The sequence below is a fragment of the Leucopleurus acutus genome (assembly GCF_964270905.1).
Source record: "Leucopleurus acutus genome assembly, chromosome: 11".
Lineage (NCBI taxonomy): Eukaryota > Metazoa > Chordata > Mammalia > Artiodactyla > Delphinidae > Leucopleurus > Leucopleurus acutus.
In genome coordinates, this window is record NC_139152.1 from 9,001,629 (window position 1) to 9,020,070 (window position 18,442).

General features: G+C 40.4%; 1 protein-coding gene across 2 annotated transcripts; it reads right to left on the reverse strand.

Annotated features, from left to right (window-relative positions):
• Positions 1-349: 349 nt before the first annotated feature.
• Positions 350-17,802, reverse strand: STYK1 (serine/threonine/tyrosine kinase 1; the record flags this gene model as incomplete). 2 transcript variants are annotated; one of them, XM_082849896.1, is made up of 10 exons in its annotated part: positions 350-554; positions 2,703-2,799; positions 3,463-3,503; positions 5,289-5,497; positions 9,902-9,985; positions 11,797-11,978; positions 12,700-12,966; positions 15,705-15,839; positions 16,250-16,365; positions 17,756-17,802. In XM_082849896.1, 9 exons carry the CDS (start codon positions 16,311-16,313, stop codon positions 350-352), a joined length of 1,284 nt encoding a protein of 427 aa, XP_082706022.1. The 2 variants fall into 2 exon arrangements, with proteins under 2 accessions (XP_082706022.1, XP_082706021.1); XM_082849895.1 differs by lacking the exons at positions 12,700-12,966; positions 17,756-17,802 and having other exon boundaries at positions 16,250-16,313.
• Positions 17,803-18,442: the final 640 nt, after the last annotated feature.

Here is an 18,442-nt window from a genome sequence, read left to right on the forward strand (position 1 = left end):
AAAGGAAACCAGCCTGTGGTGGGAGGGACGAGCTTATCTGTGCCATGCTGCGACGAACACTGCAGACTTGTAAAACCTCCCTTGCATTGACACGGTCCATCCCATCTACCCTGCATCTTCAGGACTGGGATAACAGAAATGAAACTGTACTTCTCAGTCTCGAGGGTATATGCTGTGTGCAGCCTCATCTAGCATCATTTCAGGTTTCTGGGGAAATGTGTAGGGGAAGATGCAGGATCCATGTCCCATTCCTCCCTTTATGTCCCACTAGAAAGTCTTGTCTCTGTTCTTGGAGGAATTGGTTCCAAGAGTATATGATCTCCCAAAAATGTGTGCTGCCCCAGGATCTTCAAAGGATGCTATAGCTATAGGAGAGACTCTCCACGCTGACGCCTGCCACAGCTGCGTACAATTCAGGCACCACCAATTCTGGTACTTGCAACACAGCCTTGTCATTGGCAGTTCGAGCGGCAGTTTCTAGGCGTGAGTGTAGCTCTCTAAGTGAGGGGCGGCTGTCCTCACTCCAACGCCAGCAGGACTTCATGAGACCGTACCTGAAAGGAAAACAAGAGAAACAAGAGAAACTGTCTCATCTCCTAACAAACCTTAACAAAAGAAACCTATGAGTCTTTAACCTACTTCTCACTGCTGTGTCCCACATGCTTCCCAGAGAATACTGTTCCTTCTCATCCTCCTAATGCTAAGTCTCTTAATATCATCTTCTCAACAGGACCCTTTTTATAAAAGGAATGACTAAATATTTCTTAAACTACAATCAGTATGACAGAACAGGTTTTTTTTCCATTAGATTACCAAAAACTCTTAAGTGTTTTCATCTTACATGTTATTAATCTGCATCATTCCAAACCATTGCTATAACTTATCTACCAGTATGAGCTACATTACAGCAAGGAAAATAAGAAGGTATGGAATAATACGATTCATACTCATTTCAGATAATGTAATTAGATGGTTCCTTCCTTTAATCCAGGTCATTTCCCCTCTTTATTACTTAGCTTCTCTAGGAAATTGCCTTAATCGAGATAGAAGTACTTACCACCTTTAATCTGTCTTTGCTTCAATCCAGTTTCTAGAGAATTTACAACATAGCCTGTTTTCAAACACTCTTCATCAAGTCTCATTCCTGAACCTACAGTGATTTACCACTGCTCACCATATAAAGTCAACATACCACCCCCTAGCTTCTTAACATATAGTTCTTGCCTAACTGAAGCCCTCTCCTCCTGACAAGTCAGTGTCTTGCTATGCCCTAGATGTGGTTAGTAACACCCAACTCTGTCTTTGCTCATGCTCTGCCCAATTCCTTGAATATCCTTTCCTACAGATTTAAGTCTTAATTCCTTTCCTTATAAACCTCAGCATGCACTGTGTTTCCCACACTCTTTAATGTTGTACGATGAGACTTTGTAGAAGATGCTACTTTAATAATACTGCTAATGTTTTACCAAGAACTTACTTATTATAAAGGGCATGGTAGGGGAACTTAACATGCATTATTTCATTGTAGCCTCACAATAATTTTGAGGTAGGATTATCATTATACCTATTTTAAAATAAGTACACAACGCACAGTAAAGTAGTAGGACTAGGACTGAACGTGTGTCTTTCTGACTGTGAGATGAATCTGAGCTTTTAACCATTCTACTTATTGCCTCAAACTTTATGTTGATTTTCATGTTGTTTCTGACATCCTTCTTCAAGACCAGGTACTTTATCAGTTAAATGTCTCTCCCCAGTATCAAGGACAGCCTTTTATACACATAAAGCCTATGAGAAATATTTGTCAACAACTCCATTCTAGTATACCCAGCCAGTATCACTATACTGTGTGTATGTATATACACATAAAAATATATGTCAACAGTTATGATATTTAACAGTTTTAACATGCTTGATGCTGTAACTGTTTAATGTTGGGAAACCCAGGTGCTGGAAATTTACTCTTTCAGTGCTGAAAAATTTACAAAATAGCAACAACTTTAATAGAAATGTATATTAATATATTAACTCCTGTCTTCTTAAAAATAATTTAACCTTTTCTTATGTTCTATAACAACCTTTTTGTACTTTATTGGTTATAAAATTCTGAATGTAATTTTGAATTTTTCCATTTTCTGCCTCTACGTTAGTTCACCAACTGTCCCTTTCTGCTGACAATTTGATATCCTCCTCCTCCTGCCTCATTTCTTCTCACCCCCACTTTTGGTTGGCTTCCAACATGCTTAGAACTGGGAAAACAGATAATCAATATGTTTTTAAGTTAAATATTAAATAGGAACCAGTGAGTAACTGTAGTGCAATGGATTTTATGACAACTATATTAGAACTGAAGCCAGTAGTCTCTAACTGAGACTGACATTTAAATAGATAAAACACTACTGTATTTGCATTGGATTTGGTCTATTTTAAAAGCTTCCAGAAGAACTAAGCTTTAACAATGTTAGCAAACTTAAATTTCTAACATAGTACTCAGTGGTTGCCTCAATATTTTGTGTGTGTGTATGTATACACACATACATATGATATACGTGTACATCGTATATGTGAGCAGATGTGTTTTACTGCAGAGGTTTGGTTTAGGGTTGTACATTAGCACACAAAGGACAGCTGAGGGTCATCTGAGCCACTTTGAAAGGAGCACGACTGATGAAGAGCAAAAAAAGATTTTAAAAACCATTTACATGGTGTGTGTGCAGCTACTGGGTCTCTTCATGATTTTCCTTCTTTGGAGATGCTGTAGGATGCTGGTAGGAGGAATTTCAGGATATGGAGGTGCCCCTGTTGGTATGGAAAGAATGAGAGTAGTAAGAGAACTTAAGGGTCCTCAGAATATAAAGTATAACTAACACTACTCTCCATCCACCTGGGCTAATTACCTGCAAAAGTATAGCCATAGAAAAACTAATAGATATAATTGCTCCCTGGTGATCAAGTAAGGATATAGCTTAGAGAATTTTGGAAAAAAAGAGATGGGGGTGGGTACTGATAACTTAGCAGAACGTTGAGTGTTTAGGAAAGTAACAAAATAAAGCAAAGTGAGACATAAGATAATCTGCCCTCTACTTCCCAAACATGAGAAGGTGCTATAGTTTCTCCATCAAGTGGATTAATAAATCTAAAGACAATATTTTTATGTTTATGCAAGATCATCCTTGGAATCATCCTTGGATTTTAAAACCTCCCATGGAATTGGTAAAGTGTTGAGGGAAAGAAAGAGAAAGAAAGCAAAAGAAAGTTAAAAACAGAAGAGGGAAGGAGAGAGAGAGGGAGGGAATCAAGACATTACAAGACTATCTCAAAAATCAGGATTCTATGTCAACTCAGTTCAACCTTCAGAGATTGTACCGAAACCCCTTCTCATAGCAAATGTCATCTACCGCCCAAATAAACATCCTTGTATATTTTTGTATAGGTGCACACTACTTTGGGGATCCTCCTTACCTAGAGTCACCATCTCGTAGAGCAGTATCCCAAAAGACCAGCTGTAAAAGAAACAAGGCCATGGATTTAATTTCTATTTCTGCCTTTCGTAAAGACAGCTCACTTAAGTACCAGAGGCCTTCAGTAAGAACCCCATTACAAAGGCAATGAAAGGGAATCAAGGGTGACTGATACAATAAGCAATGAGGTAGTGCCATTAGAAAGCATTTCTGTCCAATCCCCTTAGAATCTAATCTATTTGAGTACTGAATTTATGTCTCCTTTTTTCTATATTACATATTAATAGATATTTACCATTATTTGCTAAATTGTGAGTGTTTGTGCAAACATGCAAACATATTCACCCAAACATACAGAAATTCCCCTCTGCATCTTTTTCATCCTTTCCATTTCTCCCTGCTGAAATTCTAGCCTTTATTCTTAGCTCAAGGCCAAGCAAGTTTTATCATTTATCTACTATTTCCTCAGTAGATCTAATTGCCCAAACCTAGGAAAAATATTAACATAACAAGCTTTATACATAATTGGAGTAGGCATTTGCCTAAGCAATATGATTCAAGAGATGTATATTTCACTATTCTATAATATCATCATTAAATGAGCAATATTTCCCAGTTAAGCTCTCAAAGCTCCCAGACCTCTTTTCAAAAGGAGATGTCAGCGAAACAGCAATGAAATAAAAAAGCAGTCTTCTGGGGACTTCCCTGGAGGGCCAGTGGTTAAGACGCTGCACTTCCATTGCAGGGGGGCATGGGTTCTATCCCTGGTCAGGGAACTAAGCTCCCACATGCCGCGCGGCACAGCCAAAAAATAAATAAATAAAATAAAAAAGCAGTCTTTTAATTGACTCACCACATCAACTGATGTTCTAAATTTCCCCCGCAACTCATAACATTCATGGCTAGTAAGATACTCTATATTATGTTTATGTGCTCCTCCGAGCAGTTGAGTTATATGGCTACCAAAAGTCAATCGCAGTTCTTTACAATCCTGTTTATGCCAATCCTACATGTAACTGTAATTATGTAAGCAATTAAATATTACGTAAGCTGATTAAATAAATATACATGCCCAAAGCATTAGCTCCCTGAAAACTAGATTGAATGCTCTGAAAATATTCTGTAAAACCAAGCTGCTAAAAAGAAAGTGTTGTCACATTGCGTGGGTGAGACAACTGTAGAAAACTGGGAAAAAATTAACACTAAGTGTCTGTAGTCAAACTGCGTCACAAGCGTTTTCAAGTTTCCCACTCTATTTAGAGTCATCCCAAATGGAAACTCAAAAGTAATTCATTATGGTTGCTACTTATACAAGAAACACAACACGTGACTTCATTTAGCATAGCAGGTCTATCCCCTTGGCCCTCCTCCAAAAGACTGATAATTAAATATCTATTTATGTGTTTTAAGTTAAAATTAATTGAGTATACACACACATAGGTACTTATTTTAATAAGTCCTAGTTTAACTAAACTTTTGATTAAGCGGACCTACCTCTTTCAGATAAAACGAGATAAACAGATAAAACTGCACCAGATTAAGTCCTCAGATGCTAGCATGAATAATCTATTCATTTTTTTCTGTCCTGATTAAGGTTTCTAAGCTAACACAGAGGGAATACTTCAAAAGGCACTAAAAAGGAGCGCGGGCAGGCGCCAAGTATGAGCTCTGCCACATAACACGCATTTTTGCTTGAGAGGCTGACTTCTCAGTAGACATTCCACGTGGAGACACAACTGACAATAGACCCAGTCATGTCCATGTGCTGGAGGACACCTGGGCCAAGAAAGGAAGAAATCCATAGGGCAGGGCAGGAACAAACCATACATGTCTCCTTTGATGCCAGCTGGTCTCAGCAGAAGCCGTTCTGGGGCGAGCCACTTGAGAGGTACGATGCGAGTAGACGAGATGGCCCCTCGGGAGTGGACTTCATAAGCCAGGCCCAGTCCGCAGAGCTTAGCAGTGAGGTCACACTGGATCAGGATATTCCTGGCTGCCACATCCCCATGGAACAGATGCTTATCCTGGAGAAATTCCTGTCAACATGAGATCAAAGATGGATCAGCTCTCTGAGGTCATGGCTTAGGTCACAGATGAAGAGAAACAAACCCTTGAAAAGAAAAGTATATTTGCTACTCTGAACAAGCCTCATTAATAATGACATATCGCTTCCAAGTATTTATTAATTTTTTAATTAATTTTTATTTATTTATTTTTGGCTGTGTTGGATCTTTGTTGCTACACGCGGACTTTCTCTAGTTGCACCGAGCAGGGGCTTACTGTGGTGGCTTCTCTTGTTGCAGAGCACGGGATCTAGGCACGCGGGCTTCAGTAGTTGTGGCACGTGGGCTCAGTAGTTGTGGCTCTTGCGGCATGCGGGTTTAGTTGCTCCACAGCATGTGGGATCTTCCTGGACCAGGGATGGAACCTGTGTCCCCTGCATTGGCAGGCAGATTCCTAACCACTGCGCCACCAGGGAAGTCCGGTTTCCAAGTATTTATAATGAATCAGACATGTTTGCATTGTGTTTAAGATTAGCAAACTGATACCAATACTTCATTCCTTTTTTTAAAAAAATTAAAAGACTTTTTTTTTAAAGAGTTATTTTAGGTTGACAGCAAAATTGAGTGGAAAATCCAGAGCACTCCCACATCCCTTCCCTCCCACTTCATAGTTTCTTCTATTATTAACAACTAGCATCAGTGTGATACATTTGTTACAACTGATGAACTGATACTGATACACTATTTTCAACTGAAGTCCAGAGTTTACTTCAGGGTTCACTTTTCGCATTGTACATTCTCTGGGGTTTGACAAATGATTTACACATTTTGGATACGTTGATATACCCTTATATTTTTGAAGACACATTTATTAGTAGATACACTAGCTTTGCTTTAAAACAAACAAATAAAGCTTAGCAAACAGCAAATAATCCAAATAACATTTGTACTGGGTTTGGAAATTATAATCTCCTACTCTGACCCTGACCCTGGCCTGATTTTCCTCTCAGATAGGACCCAGCTAGACAAGGGGAAGGAGAGGAGGTTTCAAGTTTCTAGCAGCAGTCTCCCAAACAGGGTAATATATACATAGCAAAATTGAGTGTCATAATAATAAATTTTTATACAGTTTTACATCATCTCATTTTGTCCCTAAAATAACTAGATGAGGTGAGTTAGGGAAGTAACTTTCAGATGAATCTAAATGATTATATAAGGTCACACTGGTACTAAGTGGTAGTGAGCAGAACCCAGTATTCTAATTCATAGGAAGTACTACAAATTTTACTAATATTTTTCAGGCCAGGCTGCAAATCAGAATTGCCTGAGAGATTTATAAATTCATAAGGTTTTCTCTCCGGATTTACTTAACCAAAATCTAGGAAGAGGGACCTGATAATCTATCTTTTTAAGAAGTATCAAAATGATTATAGCACAGCCAAGAAGACATTTGAGAACCACTGCACCTGAATGACACTGATGTATTGAAATCATTTCCCCCAACATCAAGGTGTTCAAGGCATACAGAGATGCTAAAAAACTATACATGACTGAAGTGCTAGAGACTGAGGTCTATGATTACCAAACAAGAATGGTGTGAAAAAATAAAAGGTGAAGGTGGTAATTTCCAGTCATTGATGGTGAAGCGAACAGTGACTAGCAGGGATTTTTTTGTTTTTTGTTTTTTTAGTTTTTTGTCTCAGGTGAGGTCTCAGAACAAAGATATTATACTCTAATGAGAAGAACTGAAGAATGTACTGATCTTGAGGTTGTTAAAAGTTAGAAAAAATAGTATGATATTGCCTTATAACTGGTAACCTTGGGCTCTCAGGAATGCTCCAGTGTGATCACTGCATCTCTATGGGGCACCCCTGCAATTATGGTTCAGAATACAAGGTAAGCTCTGTCCTGATACCTTAACATTTTATTGAAGTATAGTTGATTTACAGTGTTGTGTTAGTTTCAGATGTACAGCAAAGTGATTCAGATATATATGTATATATATATATAAATATATATTCTTTTTCAGATTCTTTTCCATTATAGATTATTACAAGATATTGATTATAGTCCCCTGTGGTATACAGTAGGTCCTTGTTGTTTATCTGTTTTATATATGGTAGTGTGTATCTGTTAATCCCAAACTCCTCACTTATCCCTCCTCTCCCCTTTCCCCTCTGGTAATCATAAGTTTGTTTTCAATGCTGTGAGTCTATTTCTGTTTTTTAAATAGTTCATTTGTCCTGATACCCTAACTTTTTTTTTTTTTTTTTTTTTTTTTTGCGGTACGCAGACCTCTCACTGCTGTGGCCTCTCCCGTTGCGGAGCACAGGCTCCAGACGCACAGGCTCAGCAGCCATGGCTCACAGGCCCAGCTGCTCCGTGGCATGTGGGATCCTCCTGGACTGGGGCACGAACTCATGTCCCCTGCATCGGTAGGCGGACTCTCAACCACTGCGCCACCAGGGAAGCCCCTGATACCCTAACTTTATCAAGGAAATATACCAACTAGGCCATCCAAACACCATAGTTAACATTTATTTGTATGATGTGCTCTCTCCCTCGCTCCATGAGAACTTCAACTAACTTTTTCTCACTTCATCACCTCTTTTTTCCTAAGCTTTCTCTGATTCCTTTTATATCCCTTGTATATTTCATACCTCAAGGTGGCAAGATATATCAAATACTAAAATAGTAGCTTCACAGAGCCCTGATTTTCCGTAACTAATTTTAAACACAATTATCTAAATAATTTCATAGGAATAGTCATCTAAATTTCCTGAGTAATTCTGGTAAAGGTAACTTTTTTTTTTCTTAAACCTTGAGTTCTTTCTCTTCCCTGTTTATTTAGGTTAGTTTAAAATGAAGAAATGCTCTCACCTCTGCCCCTTCTTTTTTATTCCTCCTTTTCCACTTGTTCCTTGTTCTTTTTAAAGTATCTGTAACTCCTATCACATTCAGTATCGAAGCAAATCTACAACCTAACATGTTCTGAACTAGTATTTCTTGTTTTACAGGTATAAATTATAAGCTTCCTTATGGTTCTGTAGCCTTTCACCCATTCAGTTTCTATTCCCATTTCTTCTCCCAACTTGCTTCCCCTTTCCCCTTTTACATCTGTTAACATTAGTATATATCTGGAAGTATGTGGACATACAGCTCTTGGCCCTGGTTTTTTACCCTTAAGACTGAGAAACCTTTTAAAACCCTTCCTGTTCCTTCTTTTTTAAAAAAAAAAATAATAAATTTATTTATTTTTGGCTGCGTTGGGTCTTCATTGTTGCACCTGGGCTTTCTCTAGTTGCTGCAAGCAGGGGCTACTCTTCATTGTGATGCACAGGCCTCTCATCGCAGTGGTGTCTCCTGTTGGGGAGCACAGGCTCGAGGCGCATGGGCTTCAGTAGTTGTGGCATGCAGGCTCAGTAGATGTGGCTCACGGGCTCTAGAGCACAGGCTCAGTAATTGTGGTGCACGGGCTTAGTTGCTCCGTGGCATGTGGGATCTTCCCAGGGCTCGAACCTGTGTCCCTTGCATTGGCAAGCGGATTCCCAACCACTGCGCCACCAGGGAAGCCTGCCTGTTCCTTCTAAAAACCCTAAATTGGGACTTCCCTGGTGGCACAGTGGTTGAGACTCTGTGCTCCCAATGCAGGGGGCCTGGGTTTGATCCCTAGTCCGGGAACTAGATCCCACATGCATGCTGCAACTAAGAGTTCGCATGCCACAACTCAGGAGCTGGCGAGCTGCAACTAAGGAGCCCGCCTGCTGCAATGAAGAAGCCCAGGGCTTCCCTGGGGGTGCAGTGGTTGAGAATCTGCCTGCTAATGCAGGGGACACGGGTTCAAGCCCTGGTCTGGGAGGATCTCACATGCCATGGAGCAACTAGGCCCGTGAGCCACAACTACTGAGCCTGCGTGTCTGGAGCCTGTGCTCTGCAACAAGAAAGGCCGCAATAGTGAGAGGCCCCCGCACCACGATGAAGAGTGGCCCCCGCTTGCCACAACTAGAGAAAGCCCTCACACAGAAACGAAGACGCAACACAGCAAAAATAAATTAATAAACTCCTACCCCCAACATCTTCTTCAAAAAAAAAAAAAAAGGCGCCCACGTAACACAACTAAGAAGCCAGTGAGCTACAACTAAGAAGCCCGCCTGCCACAACTAAGACCCGATGCAACCAAATAAATAAATATTTAAAAAAACACTTTAAACTGACTACTTTCTTCCTAGAATTACCAATCCTGAATTATATTATCTAAATAATTTCATGAAAGAATTGAAAACAATTTATTGGTGCTTGAGTTTCCGTCCCCTATCTTTCATCTGATTTCCTTTATAATATATACCCTATTTGAGAGCATAACTGAGAAATATGACATTAAATACCAAGCTAACAAGAAAAATCACTGCCATCTGTTGTCATTTCTCCAAGCCTTACCACAGCCAAAAGGACCTGCTTCCCTATGTGATATATTTGTTTTTCTGTGAGGTCATACGGAAGGCCATCCATGGTCATCACATCCTAAATAGATAGAGAAAAAAGCAGTACATCAAAATGACATGAACAGATCTGAAAGAAAAGCTAGGGGCAGAGATATTCTTAAATGCAGTTATCAAAGCTAAGGAAAATACACAAAAATATAAGGACTATAAGATTCAAGGACAGATGATATGAGAGATTCTCAGATATGCAGAGAAGTATCATGATTTATTGGACCAGAAAAACAGTAAAGAATGTAGGTGAATAGCAGAATGAAGAACAGAATAGCAAGTAAGAAAGACAAGTATATATAAGACTATCCATTGGATAAAGCAGCAATTTTCCTAGGGCAGAACATGTGTGTGTGTGTATGTGTGTGTGTGTGTGTGAGAGAGAGAGAGAGAGAGACAGAGAGAGACAGAGAGAGAGAGAGACAGAGAGAGACAGAGAGAGAGACAGAGAGATTAATTAAGCACATTAACTCAACACATCTTGACTGAATGCCTACTATGTGCCAGATTCCATCTTAGGACCTCAAAATACAAAAGTGAGCAAAATAAATATGTCTACGCCTTCTGGAGCTTATACTGTGGCAAACACGTGTGAATCAAAATAAAATAATCATACATAAATACATGGTTACATATCTATAAGTGCCACGAAAGAAATGTAAAAGAGATCATATGATGGTGGAGGAAAGAGAGCTCATTCAGTTGGAGAAGCAAGGAAAGCTCTTGACGAGATCCGAAGAGTGAGTGGCCATTGACCCTACAAAGAAGGGAAAGGGAGAGAAGTCTGGTGTAATGAGAAAAGCATGTGAAAACAATCTGAAATAGAGAGGCATGCAGTCTGAAAAATAAAAAGAAACAAGTGAGGTTAGGGCACAGACCAAGTGACAGATGGATAACCTCTTAAAAAGTTTAAAATCTCATGATGTGCACGTTGTCCTATTTGCATCACTGGGTGGAAGAAGTCAACAAGGTCTCTTTTTCATACACATTTAGTAATACAATGATCAGCCTACCTAGGAGGCTTGATTAATATTGAACTTTGTTCATCAGCAAGTGACGAGCTAACTAGGAAAACATGGAGCACTTCAAAAAGAGGAGTAGAGAGAGAAGTGGTGAAATTGTAAGGAATAGGACTTGCACTTTAGCCTGGAAATTTCTGAACATTTAAATTTTTCAAAATATGAATTGGAGATATACAAACTTGCAGGCTGAAATTCTCCTTAACTCAGCCTCGGCACACTAGGGTGATGTTACAGAATGGAAAATATACTTGACACTAACAACAAAATTATTACTAACAGTAGTTAGGTTGTTATGCAATTATCATTAAAACAGCTACCATTTTGAGTGCTTAATATGTTCTAATCACTATGTTTTTACAGACATAATTTCCTTGAATTTTAATAAGTATTTATTATTACTCCCACTTTACAGATTCCGAAAACTCAGACTCAGAGAGGTGATTTGCCCAAAGTCACATAGCTTGTAGGAGATGGAGCCCAAAGTCCATTCTCTAAATCTGCACTGCCCAATATGGTAGCCATTACCCACATATGCCTATTTAAACATACATTATTTAAAATTAAATAAATTTGAAAATTCAGTTCCTTAATCATATCAGCCTCATTTCAAGGGTTCTGTAGCCACATGTGATTAGTGGCTACCATATTGGACAGAGCAGATATTCCATCATCACTAAAAATTCTATTGGTTGGTGATAATCACTTTGTTATGCTATTATAATGTCTCTCTAATTTGTCATTTGTCAGGCTAATTGACATGTGAACAGCTAATAAGCCAGGTCATGCCTTTCCTTCCCAACACCTCTACCCTACCACTTACCCGGCGACAGGTCCAGAGAAAGCTGAGCAGGTCCCCCTGGGCCACATCCTCCAACACCATATAGAGTGGCAGCCCTTCTGTGCAGCAGCCTTCCAGCTGTACCAGGTTCTTGTGCTTCCCCAGGTACTGATAGAACTGGATTTGCCCTAAGAACTCCTGCACCTCTTGGAACCCAGCTGGTTCTGTGGAGGACAGAAGAACCATGGGGAGTGAGCAGTCAGAGTATCACCAATAAAATGGGGGTTCAAGTCAGGAAGCAACCTCAGATGATAAATTTCAAGGCTACAAAGGGGAGTGAGTGTAGACAAAAGGTAAAAAGAAAGAGAATCAATTAGAAGATGATCTTCAATGTCACTGATCTTTTGTCAAAGGTAACATAGAACCGTAGGTCTTTAGAACTGGTGGGCTTTCCTCTGCCTAATAGACAAGTGTTCTGTTCACATTAAAATATTATCACACATTAACATATTACCACTTCTAGACCTTTGGATTAATATTCTTGCTAATCCTATCCTTGTTCTGTTTTATGTATCCATCATTACTGGTCCATATCAATGAGTATCAGCAAAAAGAAGAAAAATGCAGTAACTAGAAAAGATATCAAAACAGTGAAGAAAAATGAAGAAACAACCACAAAATCCTCATTCAAGTAATATCTAATATGGAAAAATCAGTTTTAACAGCCTTGATAGGCAAGGTTGAGCTAGGGAAAGACTCAAAGAAGAACTTTTCTGTTTCAGAGTTTTTACTTTCTATTCCCTTCTTATTCTGTGCCCAATTGTGACCACAACTATCTGTTGATTAACATCTTAATGTCTGCAAAGCCTGTTAGCATTCACTGTTGAGGGCTCACAGTAAAAACAAGTTAAAAGAGAAAAGGAAGTCCAACACTTCTCCTTTTACCTTTTAAAGCCTTGAGGACAACACTCTTGGGCTCATCAGGGTCCCCAGTATACATCTTGGTTCGGTAGATGGTCCCAAAACTACCATTGTGGATTTGCTCCAGAACTTCAGAGAGGTGCTCCCGGGGCACCTGCAGCTTAGCCAGGGCATGTGTGGAAGTTCGTAGAAGGCTTTCCACCGATGTCTCCTTAAGTGGTACAAACACACTTCCTTCAGGTCTTGCTGCTTCCCAGCCTAGGCCCCTAGATGCAGGCCCGTGGGCAACACCTAAAACAAAGAGGTGGTACCAACAAGCTTTTTCCTAGCCTAGGGACTCCAAGAAAGCAGAACCTGGAAAAAACCATCAAGGAGTCCCTTCAGCAATTTTCTCTCTGGCCAATGTGAGGATACCTTCTGATGCTTCCCTATGAACCAGCATCAATACAAACCTTGTAGAATTTACGTAATAATCCCATTACTTCTAAGACAACTGGAGATGGACCTCTGAAAATGGGTAACGACATTTCATTTCAGTCTTCCTCAGGATTACAGGTCAGTATGAGTATAGTATGAAGACAATTAAGGAAGTTACTGAATAGGTATTCAAACCACAGACACCTAAATGTGGTGGTAACTGCCAGTGGAGACTATCATTAAAGTCAATCAAACAGCTTCCCAAGGTGGAGGGTAGGTATGGATAACTACTCAACTTTGAGCGAAAGTTATTCCTCCCTCAAGTTGTCCCCCAAATCAAATTATTCCATATTTCCAAGAGTCTCAATCAAAAAATTCTTTTGGTACTTTCCCCCTTTCTAAGCCAGCTTTTCTCCATTAGAGAAGAGAGATTCATTCTTCTTATTAAATCTTTATTCATTCATTAATTCATCCATTTATTCAACAAATATCACCTCCGCTGTGCCAGGCACTCTTCTAGGTGATAGGAAGAGGCAAAGTCCAGATTCTCATGAAGATTACCATCTAGTGGTAGGAGAGAGGAAGCAGATAATAATATACTAGGTAAGGAGTGTTATGGAGGAAAAGAGGGGAAGAAGGAGCATCGGTTATGCAATTTTATGTTTGAAGGTCAGGAAAGGTCTTTCTGAGAAGATGACTTTTGAGAAATAGAAGCAATTTGAGAGCAAACCATACTGGTATCAGGAAGAAGTGCAGAGGTTGAGGAAGGAGCATTTTTGACATATATGAGGAAGAGTAATGAAATCAGTGCCCCTAGAACCAAGGGGAAAACTGGAGGGTTACAGGAGATGAGGCCAGAGAGGGCCCAGATCATGTAAGACCATTAAAAGAAATTTGTCTTGTACTTCCCTGGTGGCACAGTGGCTAAGAATCTGCCTGCCCATGCAGGGCACACAGGTTCGAGCCCTGGTCCAAGAAGATCCCATATGCCGCGGAGCAACTAACCCCGTGCGCCACAACTACTGAGCCTGTGCTATAGAGCCCACAAGCCACAACTACTGAAGCCCGTGCGCCTAGAGCCCGTGCTCCGCAACAAGAGAAGCCACCGCAATGAGAAGTCCGCGCACCGCAACGAAGAGTAGCCCCAGCTCACCACAACTAGAGAAAGCCTGCGTGCAGCAACAAAGACCCAACACAGCCCCAAAAATTAATTAATTATTTTAAAAAAGAATTTTGTCTTTTTTCATTCTAAGTTGAGAAGCAACTGGGGGTTTCATGCAGAGAATTGACAGGACTGACTTATGCCTTAAAAGAATCATTCTGCTGCTCTGGGACAATAGAGCATAAAAGGAGAGAGGCAGAAGCGGGGAAACCACTTAAGAGTGTATTACAATTATCTATGAGAGGTGAGGGTGGCTTGAGTCTATTTTGAAGACATAGTTAACAGGATTTGCTAATGGACTAGAGACAGAGTGTGACAGAAAGAGGGGTCAAGAACATCTTCAAGATTTTAGACTGAACATATAGGGAGCTGGGCTTGCCATTTACTAAGATAGGGAAGGCTGTTGGGAGAGGACATTGTGAGGGAATTTCAGGACCTTTGTTTTACACACATTACATATTAGATGTGTACTAGGTCCAGACTGCAAAGTAGGTGGTTTAGTATAAAAATCTGAGTTCAAGGGGACTATAGTCAGAATTGAGAAAATAATTGAATCCATAAGACTGAAAATGAGATCAGTTACGAAGTGACTGTAGATTTAAAAGGAAAGAAAAAAGTTTTTCAAGAAGGAGGAAGTGCAAAATAGTGTCAAATGCTTTTGACAGGTCTAGTAGGATGAAGACCCAACAGAGTTGACACTGGTGATCTTGGAAAGAGTTCTTTTGGTGGATTGCGGGGAGGGGTGGGGGAAGTCTTGTTTTAGTTTGTTCAGAAGAGAACATGACAAGTAGAAGTAGTGAGAGTGAGTTTAGACAAGTTCTTTGAGAAGTTTTTTGTAAGAGTGAATTATAAGAGACTTGGGATACAGTTTAGAGAAGGATTAGGGGTCAGCCACTGTAGAGTTTCATTTACTGTCAGGATATTTTTTTCCTTCTTTTTTCTTTGAGTTTCCTGTATGAGCTGATTCTCTTCCATTATATGCTCAGTGGTACCCCAGAATAGCACATTATCACCTCCTACCTAATGCTTCAAGGACTATTATGAAGGCTACCCCTTTACATCCTAAATTCCAGAAGCACAGGGTAGGGCTGTAATGCATTGTAGAGTAAAATGTCATCCTTCCAAGCTGGTTACAAAGCTCTGGGCTTTACCCAAGCCTTGCTTCCCAGTCCTTAGACACGCACATGGCCAAAGATTTGATAGTGCCATAGGACGAAGAAGACAGAAACAGGTTACAGGAGGCCTCTCTTGCCTACTCTTCCTTCAGCTAACAAGCATACATTACATTTCCTTGAGAAGAGCTCACCCCCCTCTCAACTACACAGGAGGGGACCCATACCCACTATCTCATTGCAGGGTCCTCTAGACTTGGGCTCATTGAGGCTTGTGCCTCATTTTCTACAATCTCCATCTTCCCCGAGCCACTGCCCAGCCCCGGTTTGAACTTTACCTCGTAGTCCAGGAGACTGCTGTTGCTCTCTTTGTTCTCTGATGAAAAGCCACAGGATGACCCCAAGGAGAATGAGGAAGATCCCAACCAGAAGGGTTGGGATGATGATGATTTCATACTGCTGCTCCTGGACAACTAGGTAGGAAATCAAGGAAGTAGAGAAGAGATTGAAGAAGCAGCCTAACCTGACTTCCCCTACCCATCAGTCTTCAGCTCACCCCACACGATCATCTCTTCCTGCTGATCCCTCTACCACAATCGGGATCAACTCCCTGCTCTGAAATCCCAGTGTCCCTGTCTCTTAGCCCATGAAGTATGCTGTGCGCCTCGTCTCTCACTTTTCCTACTGAGTTGGAGGATGCAGCACATCTGGATCTATGATTGCCACTCTCCCCCCTCCGCCCAAAGCCACTAGTGCCAATTCAGTTCTCACCATTGCTTCATTTCTATTAGAAATCAAATGATCTTCCTTCCAGAATCTATTCAGATCTTAATCTCCATCATCCTAAACTCAGAGGGCAGATCTCTATATCATCTGTACTTACTACACAACTTGTCACTGAGACTGCATTCCAACAGCATCCGCGTCATGCGCCTCTCATCTCCCATTGCCACACAGCAGTCCAGTTCAGCGCTTGACCCCCAGAGGATGCAAAGAGCACTAGAGAATAATCCCCAAGGATTGAGTTGTTCTGAAAAACTAAAATAAAATGGAGCACACAGAGAATTTTAAAACACTTCTCCAAATAACTAGTTATTAAGTACACAGGTACCTGGAACGCTCCAAGCCACCAATTCATCTCTATCCAACTATCTGACATTCAAACTGGAAGAACGTTTTTTGTTTGTTTTTTTTTTTGCGGTACGCGGGCCTCTCACTGTTGTGGCCTCTCCCGTTGCGGAGCACAGACTCCGGACGCGCAGGCTCAGCGGCCATGGCTCACGGGCCCAGTCGCTCCGCCGCATGTGGGATCTTCCCGGACCGGGGCACAAACCCGTGTCCCCTGCATCGGCAGGCGGACTCTCAACCACTGCGCCACCAGGGAAGCCCAAGATCTATCTCTCTTACAGTCCTTAAGAAGGTCTAATTTTCTTTTTCTGTGTATCCCCTAATTTTTAAACAAAATACTTAATTTCATTTTTATACAAAACTAATTCAGACAATGAATCCATAGTTGGCAGATTTCAAGAGAGATGAGTTATGCATTTGCTTTCCTTCTCTGAGACATCCCTCTACCGCATTCTCGCTACCAGTGAGCAGATAGCACTATTAATTAAATAAAACTATTTAATTCTGCAACTCTCAGAGCTTTCCCTGCCCATCATATACAGATAGACACAGACACTCATTCTTACCAATATGTGGATGAAAGCAAGCCAAAGAGAAGCCATCTTCTCTTCCTCTCTTTTTATTTTAACAAAAAAGAAATATGTTCATATGATCCAAAAATAAAAATATAAAATGGTATACCATGAAAATCTTTTCCCCACCCCATCCTTCTCCATCTGTCCAGTTCCCAATTCTCCTCCAAGTAAACTATAGTTGTGAGTTTCTTGCTTACCTGACCAGAGATTCTTTACATGATTATATTCTGTATCATCAGCATATATTTCTATAGAATTCTATATAATCAGCTTATATTTCTATAGAATTCTATATAATCAGCTTATATTTCTATAGAATTCTATATAATCAGCATATATTTCCAAAAACCCAATTCTTTCTTTCTGAAGAGAACTGGTGGTCACCGCTCTTCCATGTATATAAAAACTTTATTTTGCCCTTGGTTAACTTGATTTCATGGCCAGCAAAGCCAACTTCTTTAATTCTGATTGATCTGAAACAAATACGGTGATTTTTCACTGCCTAGGTAACTGAATATGTGATCTAGTTCTGTAGTGATTTAATAACAAGGTAAATTTTAGAAAATCATAATTGTAACTTATATGATATTATACTATATTGTACACATGTGACATTAGCCATATTATGGTCCCATCTGTTACATTACATGTTGTGTTTCATTATTAATACTAATAACCACTAATACCTTATTGAGGCAGAGTGTCTCAGTGCCGGAAACACATATGTAAAGAAACCTCCCCGCCAGCTGTCTTCTTTTCACTATTCCTGGAGTTGCATGAGTTTGTCTGAGGGGATGAGAGTTAAACAATCCCCTAACAGCTCAGAAGAGATACAGGTGTGTGGCTAGTTGACAGAAATCTAAGTAAACAGAGGAGTAGCCAGTAGAAGGAACATCCCAGAGAGAAAGTGAAATTCTTATCTGTGGGCTTGCACATAGGGAGGGATCTATGAAGGCAATGAATGGTAAGATAGTAAAGTCCATCTCGTCGAGTTTGCCAAGCCAAAAAGGCAAGGTGAAAGTTCCCACAATTCCACAAGACTGCATGAAAGGGCAAACACTCATAAAAGGGCAAGAAACAGAGAGCCTTGAGAGGGCGGAGCGAAGAAGGTCCTAAAAATAAAACATTAGCTCAGCCGGGAGAATTCAAACATAATTTGCAAATGTCGTTCTGATTCTTATTTTCCTTTCCTCTTACTTCCTTTTCGGTGCCTTATCAGATGTAATTATTTTCGTTCAGGGAGCAGCCAGTTAAACGAGTTTGGCTCTCTGGGGAGTCGGTTCTGGGAGCATAATCTCTCTTACCACAGTACAAGAGGAGAAAAGGGTCAGGCAGCAGCCAGCTCAAACTCGTGAGCTCCGCCCAGAAACCAA